At 37.6% G+C, this 20,354-nt stretch overlaps 1 protein-coding gene across 7 annotated transcripts in view; it reads right to left on the bottom strand.

Moving 5' to 3' along the window:
* Window positions 1-20,354, bottom strand: part of LMO7 (LIM domain 7) — a 130,059-nt gene that overhangs the window by 15,781 nt on the left and 93,924 nt on the right. For 3 of the 7 annotated variants that reach the window (XM_031048100.2, XM_031048094.2, XM_031048095.2), the window contains 10 exons: window positions 19,366-19,508; window positions 17,665-18,106; window positions 16,574-16,897; window positions 13,551-13,665; window positions 7,471-7,632; window positions 5,919-6,103; window positions 5,209-5,269; window positions 4,077-4,133; window positions 2,137-2,162; window positions 1,738-1,842 (listed from right to left, as the gene is read on the bottom strand). In XM_031048100.2, coding sequence (XP_030903960.2) covers window positions 1,738-1,842; window positions 2,137-2,162; window positions 4,077-4,133; window positions 5,209-5,269; window positions 5,919-6,103; window positions 7,471-7,632; window positions 13,551-13,665; window positions 16,574-16,897; window positions 17,665-18,106; window positions 19,366-19,508 — 1,620 coding nt within the window. The remainder of the gene's footprint in view (window positions 1-1,737; window positions 1,843-2,136; window positions 2,163-4,076; window positions 4,134-5,208; window positions 5,270-5,918; window positions 6,104-7,470; window positions 7,633-13,550; window positions 13,666-16,573; window positions 16,898-17,664; window positions 18,107-19,365; window positions 19,509-20,354) is intronic. The other 4 variants (XM_031048099.2, XM_031048097.2, XM_031048096.2 and 1 more) reach the window with 4 other exon arrangements.

The raw sequence follows: 20,354 nt of genomic DNA, 5'->3' as shown, positions 1-20,354 counted from the left end.
GATTGAAGTTAAACATGCAAATAAGAAACATGGTATTCTTTATTTGCATTGAAATGTACTACTGGTATTTAATACAGTTTTTAACAGACTAGTGTGGTGAAAACATGCTTGAGCTCTACAAAGCCAATGAAATCCTGGCTCAAATATAATCCAAAGCAGTTCTGCAATTGATTGTGGAGAATGCAGGCTTTTTACACGCTACATCTCATAACAACTGACCTCAGGCTTGTTTTATTTCCTGTCACAGCTTAGTTCCCATTTAAACAAAAATCAGCTAAGGTATTTCTTTAAAGATGGATTATATTTCACTTGGAATCATGCACATTAATACAGTATGAAGTGATCACTAAGTGAAATATGAGACAGTAATTTGGTTTGAGCAAGAACTCTTGGTCTTTTGGAATATTATCTAAACAAAAAACACTTTCTGGATGTCCAAATTTGTTCTATGACTGGATTTGGTATGAAATCAATGTAACGTCTTAAAGCATTACTTAAGGTACACAATAAATGTTTTGGTGGTTTTGTCAGTCACCATTTAGATCTTGGAAAAGGCAAAATATTTAATGATGTCAAAAGTATTCCTTCTAAGATATCAGAAATAAGAAAAGAAAGACTTCACTTTCTCTGATATTTAAAAATTCGTTGCTAGGGTTATGGGGAAGCGAAAGAACGTTCTTATTCTGGTCAAATTTACTAGTTCAGGACTAAAAAGGGAGAAGCAACGAAAAGCAAATGCAGAGGGCTGAGACTGCTCTCAAGAAAGGAAGGCAAGGTTTATATTCTTTAAAGCCATCTCTTCAGCCATCAACCCAAAAAGTAAGAGATCACAGATATGTTTAGGAAGGCACAGTTCTTGCCTTGCAGAGTTTATAAACTAAAGGAATGACAAAAGATAAAACATCCAAAAAGCAACAGAGTTGCTACACTGTACTTTCACGTAATAGTTTTCTGCTAAATGCTCCAAATTTAAGAGGGCTTGTGCAGAGTACATGATGTCCATTGATGTCTGTGTTGGACTTCAGATAACTAACTTAATTTGCAGAGTTGTGTCTTGGTGAATGTGGTTGAATGGGCTTATGTTTCACTGAGGTGAGGTCTTTGCTGTGTTTTTTGCTATCCTAAAATGACAAACATTGTCCCATCCACTACAACACTTCCTCCATCTCTAGCAATCGCTTATCAAGGTGATTTTGGGTTAGCAGGTTCAGCTTCCTGACTCTGAGAGGCCCTGAGAACCAGGCTGATTCCAACCGATCAGCCAATTGCTAAACCTCAAGATACTAGCAGGCATCTAACCATGGCATTGGCTGCCTTCTCTTAATCTCTGAATATAAGGCAGTACTGTTAACTGAAGGTAAAACTCATTCTAAAGACAATTTTCTTGGGGGGAAACAATAAAACTCATATTGAAAAGTGAAGACTACTACCCCTTAGGTCTTTGCTTATCCTTTACATTTTGCTACCAGTAAGAGCATACCACCCTTGTAATGATTAAGCACTTCTGGCTCTAGTGAACACAAAGTCTGGGTTTCACTTCATGAAGTTCATTAATGCACTGTCCTCTTTTTGCTAAATAATTGCTAGGGCGTGTAACTGTGCAGCTCAACAAATGTATCTGAGAGTCCTCTTAGGCCATTGGTAAGAAGAATTGTAAAAGTCATGTGTTATTCTACTTCCTTAACAGTTCCTACCCCCAAAGGATTGCCAGCCTATGATCATGAGAATTAACTATACCTGCAGTAAACGGTCCTGCTCCTTTTGCCATTTTTCCTGTCGTTTTCGTTCTTCCTCTTGATCCCAAACCCGACGACTAGGAGCGCTAATGGATGGGACTGGAAGCTAATACAGCACAGAAATTAAATGGCATTAATCTTCTTCCATATAATAAATGCTATACATTTTAAAACATATTTTTTAAAGTGAGAAATAAAAGCTATTACAAACACTACAGCTTTATTGTGACACGGACCTAAATTAGCAACCATTAAGCAACCATTCCATTACACATTACGAGATCATAGAAAGTACTCCAGATCTCATCAAAGTTTTAAGCAGTATAAAAAGCAATAAAAAGCAGTGGGCTTCTTAAAAAAACAGGCTTACAGTACTTAGTAGTCTGTAAATAATACTTACATCAGGCATTGCAGGTTCTGGGCCTCCTGTGAGATTTGGAAGGCAAAAACCAAAAATCATTAGAACTATACATATTCACTACTGCAAGACTTGTGTAAATGGGGAAAGTCTGATCTTCAAACTAATTTTTGCTTCCTTAGTAAGCCATGCTTGCATTTTGCCCTACTGAACTCACTTGAGGTCAGAATTCATTAGGGACTTTCAACTAACTTGTACAAGTGCTTAAAAGCTTTACATGCTTACAAGTATCACCAGCAATTGCTTGAATAAGCAGCACATCTCCCACTGTGGCTATACAGAGGTTCTTTGCTACACCTCTCCTATTATTACTGTGAAACCAAACTGTTTAGCATGACTGATATCCATAACACTGCTTCAGGGTAAAGCACCTCCTCACCTATTGCCCTTGACATGAATCAAGAGTTATGAACATCCACAGGCAACTTCTCTACCACAAACCCATGCATTTTCCTTTTCCAATTGTCCTCTTTCCCTACTCCCCAAAACACACTTGAATCTGGTAAGCTTGTCACCATTCTCCACAAACTTTACACTATCTGAGCTTATCATATACAGTCTTAGCTTGTGCCAAGATGATTATTAGAGATGTGTATTATACGAACACATTAAAGTTAACAAAATGTGAAGAAACACAGATTAAGTACAATCATTTCCTAAACATCATCACTAATATTGTGATGGACAAACAGACTTTATCTCCTGCAATTGTACTAGGTGATGCTATCTTTGCTCTCTACTTCTCTCACCCCTGTAAGCTTATGCTGGCCTGTACAGGCTTTCATTAGAAAGAACAGTATTTTATACCATTATGAAACTAAAATGTCAAAAGTTTAAAATGAACAAAACTGTGCTAAGTGCACACTCCAGAAATTCACCCTTCTCCTCCTCCTCAAGCACAATAGGTCAAATATTGCTATGAAATTTATTAAAATAAAAATTTCATACTTCATAGCCAGCCTTAAGAAAAAGCAAACAAAAAACCCAACAAACAAAAAGAAACCAACCAACCCCGCCCCCCCCCCCCCCAAACATCAAAATACCACTATATTGCAGATACAATGCAGCAGAAGTATTTCAAAGCAAACAGAACCACAAACACAGATATATGCTGTGGCATTTCACATATTACTTCTGGAAAAAACAGAAGCCATCACCACTGAAAGCAAAGTCCTGGTCCCACTAAAAGCACTGGCAAAATTCACACTGAATTCCAGTGGGCCAGAATTTCGCTCTTTCAGGATACAGCAAAACAGCAAGGCATACGCAGTCTGAAGACAGCATTAGACATACAACATTAGTGGAAGTGAGTTGTGACATGCAAAACACCAAAAAGCAACCTACAAAACCAAAATTGAGTGCCTTATTTTTTGCCTTTAAAAGCTAGCATATGCATTTCAAAATTTATGTTGCTCTTCTTGGGATCTTGTGACATCACCACACAGTGGAAAGCCAGCAGCTGCCTTTTCCCAGCAATTTAGATGAAAGCACAGAGCTGCAACTCAAGATAAACTCAAATCCAGAGTTAAGTATTCTATCAACAGCTCTGAGATATGTCCTAAGCCTCTGCTGGAACAGTCAACATTATTCTTGTTTTGTAGGTAGTAGCAAACCTGAACAAAGAGTGCTCTCTTTCTTACTCCTACCCAGTGAAAAAAAAATGTATGAATAACATAGAAGAGATTTAAACAGCTATAGATGTAAGAGAACACAGAAAGACCCATTACCACAAAGGTAGACCCATGAATTGTAAGAATAACCTGATGACCCTGGGAAAAGAAAGGAAATTAATTATGTTGCTTTGTTGTAACTGCAACAAACAATGCTGAAGAGGCATAGTACCCAGCACCAGCCTTGTTAGCAAGAGTGTGCAGCAGGAATAATTTCGTGGAAGTACAGGAAATGTTAGCTCTTTGGTTTACCTTGTTCAAAAAATTGTGACCGTCTTTTTAAGTTTTTCAAAGAAATAGGTTCAGATGCTATTTGAAAGATACAAATAATATAAATAAGTCAATGAGGTTGTCATTTTTATTATTTTTATTTACTATCCCCACTGGATCAGAAACTTTTGTTAGACCTCCAATCAACAGCAACATCTTCAGAAAAAGCTTCAGAAAAATAAGAAGCCCCTGAAACACAAAGGAAACCTCACCTTTCGTAATAACAAATACAGTTTTTAGTAGGTTACACCATATACTGATTAGTATTTCATTTTAACGCTAACAATGTCCAACTGTAAGAACAGCACAAGTGACAAACTTGGACTCAGATTCTCCCTGTCTAATTTAAACCTCCTCCACTGAGATGCCAAACTGGATTTAAGAGATTAATCACCGTTTAAGGTCATCAGAAAGGCATCTCCAGAGGGCAAATGATTTCTTGGGGAAATTCTTTTATAAACTGCCATGCTCATTCAAGGTAAAATGAAATGCAAAGTATCCATTTAAGGATTATTCTACTAGAAAGTATATGTACCTGGTTTCTCTCACTGTCATCAAGTAAGGCTATAACTGTTCATAGTATCATAAGTAATTACTATTCATACTAGAATCATCAATATCATTCTCCAGGAATAAAAGTAAAATTATAATAGCAAAGCAACCACTAGCCCCCAAACCTCACAACTGAAACAGGGGGAAAAAGAAAAACAAGAAGTTGAATACTCTTTAGACTCTTTCTGTGCAGTGAAATGAATCAATACTCATACTGACTCGTTATCCACACAATGCAGTACTAATCATAACAAATTCTGTGCCTTCTTCTCTTTCACCCTTGTCACACACTACATTTAAAACCACTAATGCAGAAGTGGGGGGAGGGGTGGAAGTTGTCACTGCTTTCTTGTCAGTTTTCTAAGTTTTCCAGCTGCCTAACACATGGTGGAAGCAAACTACACCCAGCTGGAATGCAACAAGATCTCTAATACCTGTCTAGCTTTCAGTTCTTTAAGGTCTCACTTCACCCACTGTACAAAGCTTGTGATGACTACAGGTTTAGTGTCTGTGCTTGTTGCAAAGCCACCCAATTAGCAGATGAAAAGCAACAGTGGTTTACCTCTTTGTTCATTAGAGCCAAGATCTCCTTGCATTCCATTTATCAATTTTGTTTCTGTATCCTGAAAAACATAGTAATAAAAACAAAAAAAAAAAAAGAAGAGCTTAAGTTCATTAGATTTGTAGAAGTTTATCCAATTACACATCTCCCCTGACAGGAGCTCTCTATCATGAAACACTTCAGAACACTTTCCACAGAAAGATACAAAACCGTCTAACACTTCCTAAGTGTATTATATGGTAAAATTACTGCAGGCATATGAGGGGATCAATAACCAGCTGGCTGAAATAAAAGATATTAGTTTATAAGAAAATGTCAGAAGCTGAGATCTTTCTATTTCATGGCAGGCAGGGTGTTATTTGCAAGTAATCTGGGTCTGCAACCTTCATTTATGCTAATAATAGAGATGAAAGTCTTTTCTAAAGAACAAGCACTGTATACATTTCAGCTAAAACCCAGTCTGCACATATTTTAACATTTATCACTTAGTATCCACTCATGAATGGGCAGTAGCAAGTCTTTAAAACATCTTATTTACCTTAATATGTACATAGTTACATCTCCATATTTGCAGTATCCTATATGTTCCTTAAACAATACAAGTAAAAGTAAGATTCCCAAGGTCTTTTCTCCAACCTCTCCCTATCAAGGCATTAAATTTTACTTTATTCCTCACTCCAAATCCCACGACCCTTCAAAAACATACTCACAGAACTTTGAAGGCTGCTGGATAAATCTCTTTTTGCTGATACGGTGGAAACATTTGAAACGTTTTCTCCAGAAGTTGCATCAATCCATTTATTTTCAGATGCACCTATAATGTTGGTAGCCATACTGGTGAGATTGAGGATTTTATGCCTTACATGTGGCAGGGAAGGCAGGTCTTTGCCCCAATCTTTTTGGTATGTGGATGATCAAGAAATTAATGTAGACAGTAATGTCAAAGAACAGAACAAGAGTTAGTGAAAATACATTAAAATAAAACACACAAAACACATACATAACAGAAGAGGAAGAGACACAAATCAGGTGGAATTTGTGAAGACAGGAAAAAGGGCTTTTATGAGCAGACCGCCTTCCCCAAAAATGCAAGTGTTAGTTATAAGCCAGGTAAAAGTTTGCCACATTTTACTAACAAGCACAACAGCAGCTCAACATTACACAGCAATTAGTATTCATTGGAAACTATCTCATTAGCATTAGTAAGGATTGAGAAAATTCTTCCAGCTTTAGTCACTCAAGGTACAATTTAACTCACACTCTATCCAGGGAAGTGTCATTTTCATGCCTGTGCTCGTCAGGAAGCACAGTGTGGGGGGAAAAAGGGCAGTTTAAACTAAACTACCAAAACTGATGAAGCAAAGACAAATTATAATCTTATCTCAGATTGCATAAATTCTTCCCTCCCACTACCTAAGGTTTCTTCAGTGAGTTCTTCTCCACTAATCTCACTCATTTATGCCAGGTCCTATAGCAATGATTTGATTCTTGTCTCTTCCTCACATCGCTGTTTTTCTCCCCACTTGCTGGTAGGTTATTCTACCTAGCTTCCCCCAAAAAGAATGTTTTGTATTTATACTGTGAAAGAAATCATTGCACTTTCAACTCTAGAAAAACTATTTTGGGACTTTGAAAGGGTATCCTGATTAAACCCATGGCAAGTCTCGAGATGCTACAAGGCCTCCAGCCAGGATGGAAACCCTCACTAGCCAGAATAGGTAGCACAATTCTGAAGAGATTACAGCATCACAATATTTGGGTCAATGGCCAAAATCATAGCACAATACATCACCCACAAACTCATCCACTACCTGAAACACTCCCTGAAGAAAGGAACACATGATTTTCTTTCTCTGAATAAAGGGAGCTGCTGATTGAGGAAGAAAGACTCTAAAAATTACTATCGTCTAGAGACCAGCCTGTCTTCATTTTTGCAATGTATCAGAAAAAAAAAATGTTATATTCCCCCTTGTATGGTGGTTGCACACTTTTTTACCTGTGCATCCTCTCAAATAGGTCAGAGCACAAGAGAGGTCAGTAGTTCAGTGCTTTGTAGACTTGCTTGTCAAGACATTTCTAATGCACGAGTAGTTAAAAAAAAAGCCAAGTGGTGTTAAAATGCAACAGACATGCTAGCAAACTACTTAGCTTAGATACGTATTACTACTGTAAGGCTAATAAGGACTCTCAGCTGTCAGGTACAGCACAGAGAGCTTATTTGCCTTAAAGAGCATACTGTATCCACCCAATGAAACAACTCACCATTCTTTCCATATCGTCTGACATCCATGAGCAGGTTTCCAGTTTCCAGTGCTCTGTTGATGGCTTCTTCCCACTGTCTATAGTCCATACATGAAACCTTTGTGCCATTGACAGCAATAATTTCATCATCAACATGCAGCTGACAAACTGATGCAGGGCTAGCTACAGAAAATAAAAGAAAAAGAAAATCAGGTCTCCATTCACATTGATTTTTTTAGCATAGTTGTGACTGAGGGTTGGGTGGGTGAAGAAATAATACAAATAAATGCTTACTGCTGGATATTCAGAAAGTCTTTGAAAAAATTACTACACTAGAAAAAATCTACACTAGAAAAATCTAGTACTGATCTTATAAGATCAGTAAACCTGGTATCAAAGTATTGTTTCAACCTGAAACTTCTGAAAAAAGAACATCAGCCTTTTGGATTTGTAAATGTTCACACTCTGGTTAGCCCACTTAATAAGCAACCTTTGTCCAGTAGTGAATTAGAGAGGCAGCAATAGTGTCTGTAGCCAATGATTAGCTGAAATTCAGCCAATGTTTGGGTAATCCTTTTATTTGTCAATACAAACAACCAACCCACCCCAACAAAACAAGAAAACCAACACTCCTCCCCCCCCACCAAAAAAAACAAACCAAAAACCCCAAACCAATAAAACCCAACCCCAACCTCCTCCTTAATTTCAGTAAAAGCTGGCTTTCTCATGTTCCTATTTATATTTTCAAGGGGCTATTGACAAGAGCATGCTGCTTTGTTGTTTTGCTAAAATAGTTTGCTAGCTCTGAATTTTCTGGTAATTGGACTCACAACATTGCTGTGTGATGTCCTGGACTTCTCTCGATTCTACTTGACTACTAGGAGTGAATTTTATGGCAGATTGAATCCTAATGATATTTTGCAAGATAGGCTGCACTTTATACTCTTCCTCATCTACTACACATTGCCAGGCAATCTCACTAGCCTAGGACAGAGAACATACAGGATCAGTTAATAGACTTTTTTTCTATTTAATTCAGAAAATGGATGAGCTGAGAAACTTGAACTTCCCCAAGTAAGATTTTATGAATTACATCTGAATGGTTCTTCCATTAACAATTACTCCCTTAGCAGAATAAAAAATGGAAAAAAGACAAGAGAAATTAATTTGAAGATTGCACAATAAATCCTCATGTTAATAAAGTAAAATAAATTTGAATTACACAATGGAAGCATTTTCCAGAGTCAGTAGTGAAATCCAGACGTCGTTTTTAAATACACTAAGAACAATGCTATATCACATTATCAGAAACAGATGGGGACAAGCATGACGGAAGAATTTAGACATCATATGCTTCCTGACTTGCTGCAAAAATGCTGCTATAAGCTTGGATCATCTACCAAGGATTCAGATAGCTTTTATTATTCTTAGCACCCAAGGAAGTTAGGGAATGAAGAAAAACTATGCTTCCTAATACTGCACCAGTTACCCATTAGTATTGTTTTTCTAGTGAACTCTAACTATTGTGTTCAAAGAGTGTAGTTCCATGTCTATTCCTCTTAAAGTACAGACTAAAAACTCATTAGCAGTTATCAGTAACATTTTCAAAACATAACAAATACTTTTAAACAATAGAATAAAAGAAAAGGTATGATTTCATTTGGAGGATGAAAACATAGGTGATAATTAAACAGGAAGGAATATGAACCTCCTTAGAGCCAAGAAGATGTTGAAGAATTAATGGGTTTTCTAATCTCTTACTGGAAGGTACTATTAAGCATACTACCAATGCTGCCACTGAAGTTACTATTTTCAAAATCATCATATAACATTTGGAATTGTGTCTGATTTAAAAATCCAAGATCTTTAATACCACATAGTTTAACCACATGTAGACTGAACATAGTACAGAGAATGCTTCAGGCTCAAGGGGAGACATCAGAACTGCTAATTTCCCTGCTCGTGTTGTGACAGAATGAGCTCTAGGAACCAAAAGAAGATTGTGTTCATTTTACTCAATAATCTGACAGGGATGAAAACTAGCTCACAGGTGAGAACAGCACATTTCAGCTCAGTTTTCGGAAAGGAAGGGAATTTAAGATGACGTGGTTTCTCCTATAGCATCACCACAAAGACATATCCAGACCACATCCCAACCATACAGATTTGAATGAACAGCAGCAGTCTCTAGATTACATGTGTAGACCCAGCAGAATCAGAACAACTTAAACAGCTCAATTTTTGGCAAGTGACTTTGCCAGGTGCCCTTCCTCTAATGTCTCTGCAGTGTGTGAAATAAAAGGGCTTCTCAAGAGTGTCAGACAGGGTGCCTATATTGGGCTTCTGTTCCAATTCATTTCTGGAGAAGCCTAAAGAGACTATACAAAGCTGGCAATTCAGGTGCCAAAACATGTTTGTTGCCAGTTGTCTTTCCCTGTCCAGCTCCTCCAAGACTACAGGAGACTGATAATTTCTTAATACTGCTGTAGAGGATTTAGTTCACATTACATAACACAAATACTGTTATTTTTCATGAGTTTCCCTGAAGATAAAGGTGGAAGGTTTTTCTTTCTTACTACTCCCCAGTGAAAACCAACCAAATACTCACTTTCCATACATATTTAGTTACCGTTAACCTATCCCGACCTGTTGCTATTGCAACAGATAAATACTAGTTCAGTCATACAAAAAAAAAAAAAAACTTGAAGGAAGTGAGCAAAATTTACTTTGTACAACATGCCTGCAAGTGTTTGCAGACATGTGCATTCCTACACCAACACAAGCTCACAAAATGACTGCAAATAGGGTGGGTAGAAGGGAAAGGACTGAAACAATAAAGATTATATGGCACTGGGGAAGTTGTCAGAACAATGTCTAGATTAATGATTACCTAATTTTTAGCATTAGGTTGAAAATACCTGTAAAAAACATGAGAACTGTCTTCTTTTGCATGTAGCAAATGGGTCTCACTGTAATGTGTTACAAGCTTAACTCTTATTAAGCTTTTTGAGAACACTTATAAGACATTAATTTTGCTTGCCAACTAGTTTCCTTAATATTTTTTTGAAGGAAAAGCATATGTAGAATACAGCTATAGTAGTAAAAAGATAAAGGCATTGCGTGAAGAAAGTCATATAGCTAGTTAGGATGACATGTCAAAACAATCAGAGAAAGTCTACCTGGAAGCTATTACTGAGCTCACAAGAAAGGTGACTGGGAAGAGCTGGTGTGGAGTTGCCAAGCCTAAATCATGCTTGAACAACCCAATTGTCTTCAATGACAAAACAACTAGATCTGTGGATGAAGGGAGAATGGCGGATACCATCCACCTTGTCTTTAACAAGGCTGTTGATGTGATCTTCCACAGTATCCTGGCATCAAAGTTGGGATGGTATTGTCTACAGGGCAGAACAACCAGATGAGTGAAAACCTTGCTGGGTTGTCAGGCTCTATGGGTAGCAGTTAAGAGTTTATACTTGGACTGGAGACTGGTTACAAGTGAAGCTTCCAGGATCTATCATGGGACCTGTCCTCTCTACCTCTCCTCTGTTCACCAATAACAGTAGGTGGTAAAACACACCCTTGCCAAGTTTGCAAACCATGCCAAAATGGAGAGGGTGGAGAACTGGGCATTCAGTCAGCATTTGTTATGCCACTTGGACAATATTGCGTCTAGTTTTGGCTCTTCACTGTAAGAGAGACATCAATTAACTGTAAGGCTATTGGGATGGTCAGGTCTGGAGCACTTGCTCTGTGAGGAGAAGCTGAGGGGTATTGGCTTGTTCAGCCCAGAAAAGAGAGGCTGCAGAAGGACCTACGGCAGTCCCCCCCATTATCTACCAGGAGGTCACTGAGAAGGGAAAGCCTTCTCTATTGAAATTATGGCAGAAGAACACGGCACAGTGGTTATAAACAAAGGTCTGACTGGATATGCATAGAAAATTTTCTCCAAGAGGAGAATTATGCAATGTAGACAGTTTCCATCCAACAATGCAGTTTCCATCCTTCAAGGGTCTCAAACCCACCTGGGTAAGGCCCTAGGCAACCCAGTCCAAATTCAGTTTTGACACTTTTGAGACAGGATTTGCTCTAGATGGTCTCCCAAGGCCCTTTCCAATCTGAATTATCCTATAACTTATCCTTAAAAATATTAAACATTCATAAGCACATAGCTGGCAGATCTTACTCTTTCAATGGGCCATCCTTTAAAGAAAGCTGCAGCTTATGAATAGGGATTCAACTTGAGCCAGTTGATGAAAAAAGTATTAAACACAAGCTATAAATGAGAATACCAACAGACAGTCCATTCTCCATTCAGTCTATATTTCATACCCTTCCTTGTGAGACCTATAATGAAGCGTAACCAAGGTAACAGCCACAAGGCCTTCATCTTCTCCTTGCCTTCAGAACTGGGGAGAGAGTCCGCATGGACCTTTGTGAATGACCAGCAGGAACACTCACTACCCTCAGGCAGTGCAAAGAGGCAGTTCTCTGCCTCCAAGTAACAAAATTAAATAAGAAGCCTAGCAACAGGAAAAGCAAATGGAAAGTTACTCTTCATGCAAAGTGTATATAAGAGGTTACAATCTAGTTATGGGAAGTATCCAGTTATAGTGGAGAGGTCTAAAAACTGAAGTGGTGGAAAAGGGGAAATCAAGGCTGCTCAGGAAGTGCTGTTAAATGGTATTTTTTTCCTTTCTGGAAAGCATAATGAAGGGCTAAGTAAATTAGAAGTTTCCAGTTATTTTTTCCTTCTCAGAATGATCTTGTGTTGGCTGGAAGAAAGGGCACAATTCAATATTCTTGAAGTATTACTGGCAATGGGAAAGATCACTGTTCAGAAAACAAGCATTATATGTGATTTGCTTGGGTATTTGTGTGGTTTGTTGTGTTTTTCTTTTAATTAGGAAAACTTGAGCTTGCTTTCTGCAAAAAAAAAATACTAAACCTTAGAAATAAACTTTATGTATGTTTCAAGACAAAAAATGTTTGCTTTTCCTCAGTATCAACACATCTGGAAAAAAAAGTCTGCACTGGAAATTAATTTAGAAGTTGAAACTGCTTGAAAGTATTAACTGTCTCCAAAATTTAACATGACTAAGAAAGGGAAAACTGAAAAAAAAAAAATTCTAACCCCTAAGTTTCCTCTGCATGTGTTTACAAACCATATGAAGTGAAATCTTTTGAATTTCACTGAAATATAATGTATAGCATACAGGACTGCATCAGAAGAAGCATGACCAGCACTACTCTGCTCTCATGAGACCCCACTTGGAGTACTGTCTGCAGTTCTGGTATCCTTAGCTTAAGGAAGACACGGAGCTGTTGGAGGATGTCCACAGGAGGGTCATGGAGATGATAAATGGGCTGGAGCACTTCTCATATAAAGACAGGCTGAGAAAGTTGGGGCTGTTCAGCCTGGAGAAGAGAAGGCTGCGTGGAGACCTCAGAACAGCCTTCCAGTATCTGAAGGGAGCCTATAAGGATGCTGGGGAAGGACTCTTCTTTAGGGACCATAGTGACAGGACAAGGGGTAATGGGATAAAACTTAAAACAGGGGAAGTTTAGACTGGATATAAGGAAGAAGTTCTTTACTGTGAGGGCTGCCCAAATAAGTGGTAAATGCTCCATCCCTGGCAGTGTTCAAGGCCAGGTTGGACAGACCCTTGGGTGATATGGTTTAGTGTGAGGTGTCCCTGCCCATGGCAGGGGGATTGGAACTAGATGATCTTAAGTCTTTTCCAACCCTAACTATTCTATGATTCTATGAAAGGAACAATTTGGATGTTAGAAGTCTGTAGGTGCCCCTCACTACTGTTCTGTAAGGGGCTTGGTGAATATTTGAGTGATCACATTTATGCCTTTTCAGTGGTTATAGAAATGTCCTTGATTAGGAAAATGCCTTTTAGATATTTGTGCATTCCACACATTTCAAGAGATGAGGATTCACAGAAATACATTAATAAACTAAATATTGATTTTTCAATTCTTCACCCGATATTTAAAATATTTCCAGCACTGTCGGCAGCAAATGCCTTAATTTAGAAGGCTCTGAAACCTAAACACAAGAACAAAAATTTGTGCAGTTAATACATATTTACCTTCTTCAACTGTCTGTACGAAGACCCCTGAAGAACTCCAATTTGTAGTAAACCCAAAGCTGCGACTGTGGCCAGGTCTCTGGTTTATACTGATTCTCATTTCACTGTACTGCTCCTGAAAAATAAAACATGACACTACAGTATCTGGTATCACAGGAATCTAAATGAGGGAAAGTTTATCCTCTAAATAGGTGAGGCTGGTCACAATGTGCACTTTAATCATCTATTATTACCATCATAGACAAAGGAAACAGTGTTGAAGTCAGTTAACTAACTCATTTGGTTTTTTATTCAAATGGCTATATTTCCAGTTTACATTTATATTTTCTCTACATACATATTTAGCTATGCATTTCTCTTATTTTAAATGTTTTGTAACATAATGCTACAAAATGTAAGGAGTTTAAGGACATTAAACCACTAAATGGGTCTTTATAGATAGTCTTGTAAATTTGTGGAATGTACTGTGAGAGAGCATAAGTCAGATGTGAAAAAGTCAGATAAGAGAAATTAATCTTTATTTTTGCACATCCTACAATGAGCATCATTGATTTCTTTTAGGTTCAATGCTACAACTAGATTTACTTGGGTGAACATTCATCTTTTTAATTTCGTGTAAAACACTACTATCTTGCTATGGATTTCGTAATGGAGGTCTCAGATAATAAAACTAATCCCAGAATTAGCTAGAATCCAGATCTTCAATTCTAGTGGACTTTCAAGATGCTTTTAAAATCAGAATCAAAACTTAACATTACCATTTTAAACTACAGAAATACTTGATTGGGAAAACATTTTGGAACACTTGTTTTTAATTCCACACTATATTATGAACACAAACATTTTAATGCAAGCTCCTTTAAAAACAATTAGAATACCTTCATTAAAGTTATAAAATCACCTCATTATCATGGAGCTGACATTGTTATAAAAGGTGAAAAAAAAACTGTAGACTTTTTTCTGTCAAACACTGTTAAAATACATATATTCTAAGCCACACATGGAGGAGACTTCACATATTTATGTGCATGCAGTAAATGTACAACTACATTTTGGCTGCCTAGTGAACCAGCCTTATGAAGAGCTGGGATTTAACTTTAAAGTATTTAAAAGTCTGGGTATCTAAACCAATTCCCCAAAGCTCCTATGCTGGTAGGATGCAGCAGGCAGTTATGGGGAGCACTGCAAGATGTAGCTGGCCAAAGTATGCTTCAGCAGTGCTGGGTGTGGAAGACAACAACATTACAAGGCAACATCCTGAGGTTTCGCCTTGTGTTACAGGAATGCTCCTGGCACAGCACTCCCTGTTACAGCCCAGGGTAGAAAATAAGTCCTTTCTTCAAAACACAGCTACCAGCTTGCAAACGCTCCCATACAACCCAAGTCCTTAGGTGAGTAACAGTAAATTAGTCACAAATGTGAATATACTAATAGAATATACTAATAGGTTAGGTTTTACACTGGGCTAGCGCATATTTGAAGCTTCTAATTTGAGTGTGTTCCTGGAAATTACTGTTGCTGTTATTTTTATTTCCATCATCCCAACCCAGTGGGGTTCTTTAGACCTACCTTTTGTGAGAGAAGTAATACAACTTTGTGCACTGAACTTCATTATTTGGACAGGTTGTCTTCAAAACACCTAGTACTCCACAAACCTGGTGTTATTGCCCTGATGACTATTGAACTATATCAGTCCCTCAACTCTGGCAATGATTTACAAACATGCCAAATGGAGCTTGTATTCCTTAAGTTATAGCTTGTTTGAAGCACAACACAAGCTTTTTTTAAAAAGAAAACTTTTTTTTTTTTTTAATTTTAAACCAAAACCAAAATATATAACTCATGTGCAGGAAGGATGATTTATAATCTTGTGACTAATGAAAAGAAAAAAAACCCAAAAGAAGTGGACTTAGTACATATTGTTCTCATTTGGCTCCCTTAAAGTGATACAAAGAACCCCTATCTAATCTATATTTTCACTGATTAGAACACCAATTTCTCTGCCTGCTTTTGTAATAACACAGAAAAAAAAGATCATGATCTCTTTCCTTATAAAACGATCAGAGTTTAAAAAAATTATGACAATTTCATTGCAATGCCCAAGGGTATCAGGAGTATTAAATTGAAACGTGTTCCTTTTCCACAAGTGATTAGGAAGAAGAATGGTTCAGTGCCTGAATTTATAAAAAGCTGGTGTGGGAAGTGATTTCATAAATCAGCATTGAAGGTCTTACCATTCTCACCCAAGCAACTGGCACAATTAACTTTTACAGCAGCATGAGGAATGCAAAGAATTCATCTCTAATCTGTCAAGGAGTTTGAACCACCTCATTACATATTACAGAAAGGTATCAACAATTAAAGCTATTGCTCCATTTTTTCCACATGTGAAACATGCAATCAATTGAAGCAGCAGCCCTGGAGGATATATATTAAAAAAAAATGCTGAAAGATCCAGCTCCTGGATCAGCACATACACAAAGAGATGGTGATTTGCTTTAAAATTTATTTATGTAGATTAATTTCAAGTGAATAACAAAAAGAAAAGCATGGGAGCTCAGGCCACAGTGGAAAAAAAGGATAGCGTGATAGTAACATTTAAGGCTGGCCTTTAAAAAGCTGATCTTTATTTTCCACCACCAGTTTAAACGTGCAAATGAATGCTACAGCAGCTCAGATCATTCATCTGACATACCTGCTTGTGCATACGATGTGCTATTTTTGAGAATAAGAAAAACTTTATGAGCATCACAGTGTTTAGAGTAACTATTTTGAATTAGAATGAGAAATAACATTAAGCACAGGACATATAAAGGGTCGGTAAAAAATGCTGCAAGAGAACCAATTATTTGCTTTCCAAATATTCTATTTCCCCTGAACTAAATCAAATGAAATAGTAGATCTCAGAGCTGTTTTCTCACTACCAAAAAGTACTTGCATTAGTTGTAATTTTATTTATTTTTTTCTTTTCCTCCACTGTAGCATTCAGTTACACTATGTAATCACATTATTTCCACACTTACCTGAGATTTTGAATCCTCAGGCTCTGTCAGACTCACATTTTCTGCAGAAGATGCAAGTGAAAGAGAATCAGGAGGACAGTAATACTCTGGTTTAAGAATACTGCTTCCAGCATCTTGGTCTTGGGATTTTACAGGTAATGCTGAACTAGGAGATGGTGTTGACTGAACACCTTCTTTTTCCTCCTCCTCCTCACCTCTGCTTTTGAATGCACCAGTGGAGAGAGGGTGTGCAGAATCTGGTTCTGAAAACGAACTGCTAGTGAGCAAAGTTTGAGTTCTCTTAGGTTTTTCTACTTCTCCATTGTATTTCTGGGTATCATCCATCTAGGACAAAAATAACAGTTTAGTAAACATGCACTTAAAAATAAAAAACAAACCCTAGTCTTTCAGCAATCGATATATTTGACAAAAACTCCCTTTCATGCAAGTTATGATTACTGTACCCATTAGTAATTACCTACTTTAAAGAAAACATCTTTTTTCTCTCAAAGTGCTTGCAGAACAGTCTAGACTTTTTAAGATAAAAATGTTAAAATCACCTGCTTAGAATTATCTGCATTCTTACAATTTTTAAAACTGAGACAAATAGGGATTTAGGAGAAAGCTATGAAAATCAACACAGTTAATTAGGGTGACGGGAGAGGGTGGATATCAATTTCTGTGTTTCAGTGCTTTCCTGAGCAGGTAAATTTTAAGGCAGCATGAAATTTCAGTTTCATCAGAAGTCAGCAGAGCAGGAGAAACTGAAAAATTTGTCTTTAGCACTTAATTACGTTAACTTAGTTTCAGACAATTACATCTGACAAAGACAGGCTTTTGATAAGCAACATGAAGGAGACTTACTAAAAATAATAACATTATTATTCTACCAAATGTATTTATCAGCCTTATTTCTAGGAGTGCCTTTAAAGTACAGAAACACGAGTAAACATCTATAGCCACAGCAGAATTGCCTGCCCTATTAACACAGACTTCATCAAACAGCAGAAGACTTAAAAATAAATAAATAAATAAATAAATAAAATGTCAAAACTCTACTCTTCCCCCAGCTACCCAAGACCCCAAACTGCAGGAATGAAGCAGAATTTTACCGTAAATGACCGTGGAAGTGACGAGATTCCTCTTGAGTGGACACCAAAAGGTCTTGGTGTAACCACAGATGTTAACCTAGAGGTATCGGTTTTCTGGTAACTTCTGGGGAGAGAAGCTGAAACCTGAGCTGACCCAGTTTGAGCATTCGCTGAGTAGCGGGTAAACAAAAGAGCCGAGTTCTGCTCCTCTGCCAGGCTCTTTGGTGGAGTAGGAGCTTCACGAGTGGCCGAGCTCTCCGGGAGGTTCTCCTTGTGCTTTTGTGTGGCGTTTGTGCTTTTGCTGTCCTTAGAACTGTAGGTGGTATCTTCTTCCAAAAGGTAGTCTTTTGCTGTTGACTGTGTGGAAGGTGCTTTTTCTTCACTAAACACATCATCATTCAGTGAATATGTCCATCTGTGTTCGTGTTTTCGCTGCCTGTAGGAATCTAGATCTCTGTCTTCCCTGTGGGGACAGAGCACATTAAAATACCTTTTGGGACTTGACAAACAGGCAGCCTCCTAAGTCTTTCAACTACTAAATGTTCAAAGCAAAGCACAAACCAAGAGACATGTCTCCAATAGGTGAAAATGAATGGCATCATTTAATTCATAGTATTTTAATATATTTTTAAATCTACCTTTTTCTCTTCCTGGCTATTTCAACACTCTCATAACACACAGGCATACCACCATCACATTATCAATTTGCCACCATGACAGAAATCTCTTTGCCAAGAAAATGATATAGCTCAAAATCCTCAAAAATCAAGATTTTATTGAGGAAAAATGAGAAGGTAGTCCCATAACAGTGCCTGAATTGTACAGCTCTGCTGGTGTGCCTGCTCTATGAAAATGCTACGTTCTGAACTTCAGATAACAAAGAAGATGGTGTCCTGAAGTTCAGTTGTTTGGGGATTTATTTTCTGCTGTTCATTCCTTTTGTCATAAAAGGACAACCACCACAGAGAATATTTACTCCACTGTTCTTAAGATTCTGATGATTTTGGGCATTCAATACAACTAGCATCCATATTTCATTCAAGAAATTAATTTTTGTACTCACAAATAATTAACACCCCCACCAAAAAAAATGCAAACCATTCTTAAATTTCTTTTATGAATACATGCAGTGTCCATATTCCCTTCATCTCAGTCTTACATGCATTTGAAAGACTGTTACCAGTAGAAGCGATACTATGCTACTCAGTTTACACTTCTGACTCTTTGGAGAGAATCTTCTTCTGTAAATACCCAGAGAAGCAATTGGGGACAGAAAGGAAATCAAGCAAAAATTTACAGCTCTGTGATACACATTAAAATTCTGGCTGTATTTATCCATGGTGGTTAAAAGAATAGCAAATGCAGTGATAGAGGAAAGAGAAATAGTTAAGTTGATCTAGGAATAAAAAAGGCAGTTCAGTGTTATGATTTTAATCTCTTCAGAGTAGGTGCAAATACTAACTTCTCAATACATTTATTTATGGATAATAGAGTAAAACCACTTATAGATTAAAACTGTAACTTTCTGTGAAAACAATGCATTAGCAGACCATATTCTGTCCTTCGATTGCCTAGATTTCTACATTATGTTTTGCAACTAAAATTGTTGAGATGTCTGCAGAAGCAATTGAAACTTGCCAGTAAAAGCTGCTGAAGAATTCAAGGGAATAGAAATTCTCAGAATTAAGTTCTTCAACATAATACTCCCATTAGGGTCATTACCTCTCCTGCTGTATTTCTTTCAGTGACTTTGTACTCCTCTCAGACACCTCAGAGGCTCTCCTTTCTATTTCTTCTCTCTCTTCCTTCTTTTTTTGCAATTCAGAAGTGAAGCTCTTTCTACGATTCTTCCATTTTGCTAAATCCTGTAAGAACAACATGAACATATACAACCAGATTTTCTCAAGACCTCTTAGACCTACAACACATTACCTACTGTCCTGATTTTATTTGCATGCCTGCATTGCAGCAATATTTTCATGTACCTTCCCCTACCAAATGATAAAGGGGCTCCTGTCTTTCATCTAGGGATACAGGCTCGCTCACTGCCTGATAAAGTTAATAATTGCAATTCCTGGACTGCAACTGGAAAAGTACACGTTTTGCCCTCTCCCCCCACTAGAACCCAACACTTTCTATTTTCCTCTAGAATATTTCACCCAGTGACACATAGTCAAAAGCAAATGCAAATACCATCTGTATTTCCTTGTTGTAAGATTTGGAGTTTGGGATGATTTCCCCTGCCTCCCTCCCCAAAATCACTACTATGTTAAACTTATACATCAGCTTGAGAACAAACACACTTTAAATTCTAAATTGAAAACATAAACTTCTATAATTTCTTCATTTCTGTAAAACTGCAATGTGAACTGGCAATATTCTACATGAAATACCAGAGCTGAGTTAAAAGTAGTACTGAATATTACAGCCAAGATGGCTGAGGTGCTTTAAACAAACAACAGTGAACTTGTACAGTGAACAGTGAACAGAGCCTTGGGTGACATGGTTTAGTGTGAGGTGTCCCTGCCCATGGCAGGGGGGTTGGAACTTATAGAATCATAGAATAGTTAGGGTTGGAAAGAACCTTAGGATCATCTAGTTCCAACCCGTCTGCCATGTGCAGGGACACCTCACACTAAACTATATCACCCAAGGCTTCATCCAACCTGGCCTTGAACACTGCCAAGGATGGAGCATTCACAGCCTCTCTG

Source organism: Melopsittacus undulatus, chromosome 2 (genome assembly GCF_012275295.1).
Source record: "Melopsittacus undulatus isolate bMelUnd1 chromosome 2, bMelUnd1.mat.Z, whole genome shotgun sequence".
In the NCBI taxonomy this organism is placed as follows: domain Eukaryota; kingdom Metazoa; phylum Chordata; class Aves; order Psittaciformes; family Psittaculidae; genus Melopsittacus; species Melopsittacus undulatus.
Note: the sequence above shows the minus strand (reverse complement) of the source record. Positions and strands in the feature narration are given on the sequence as shown.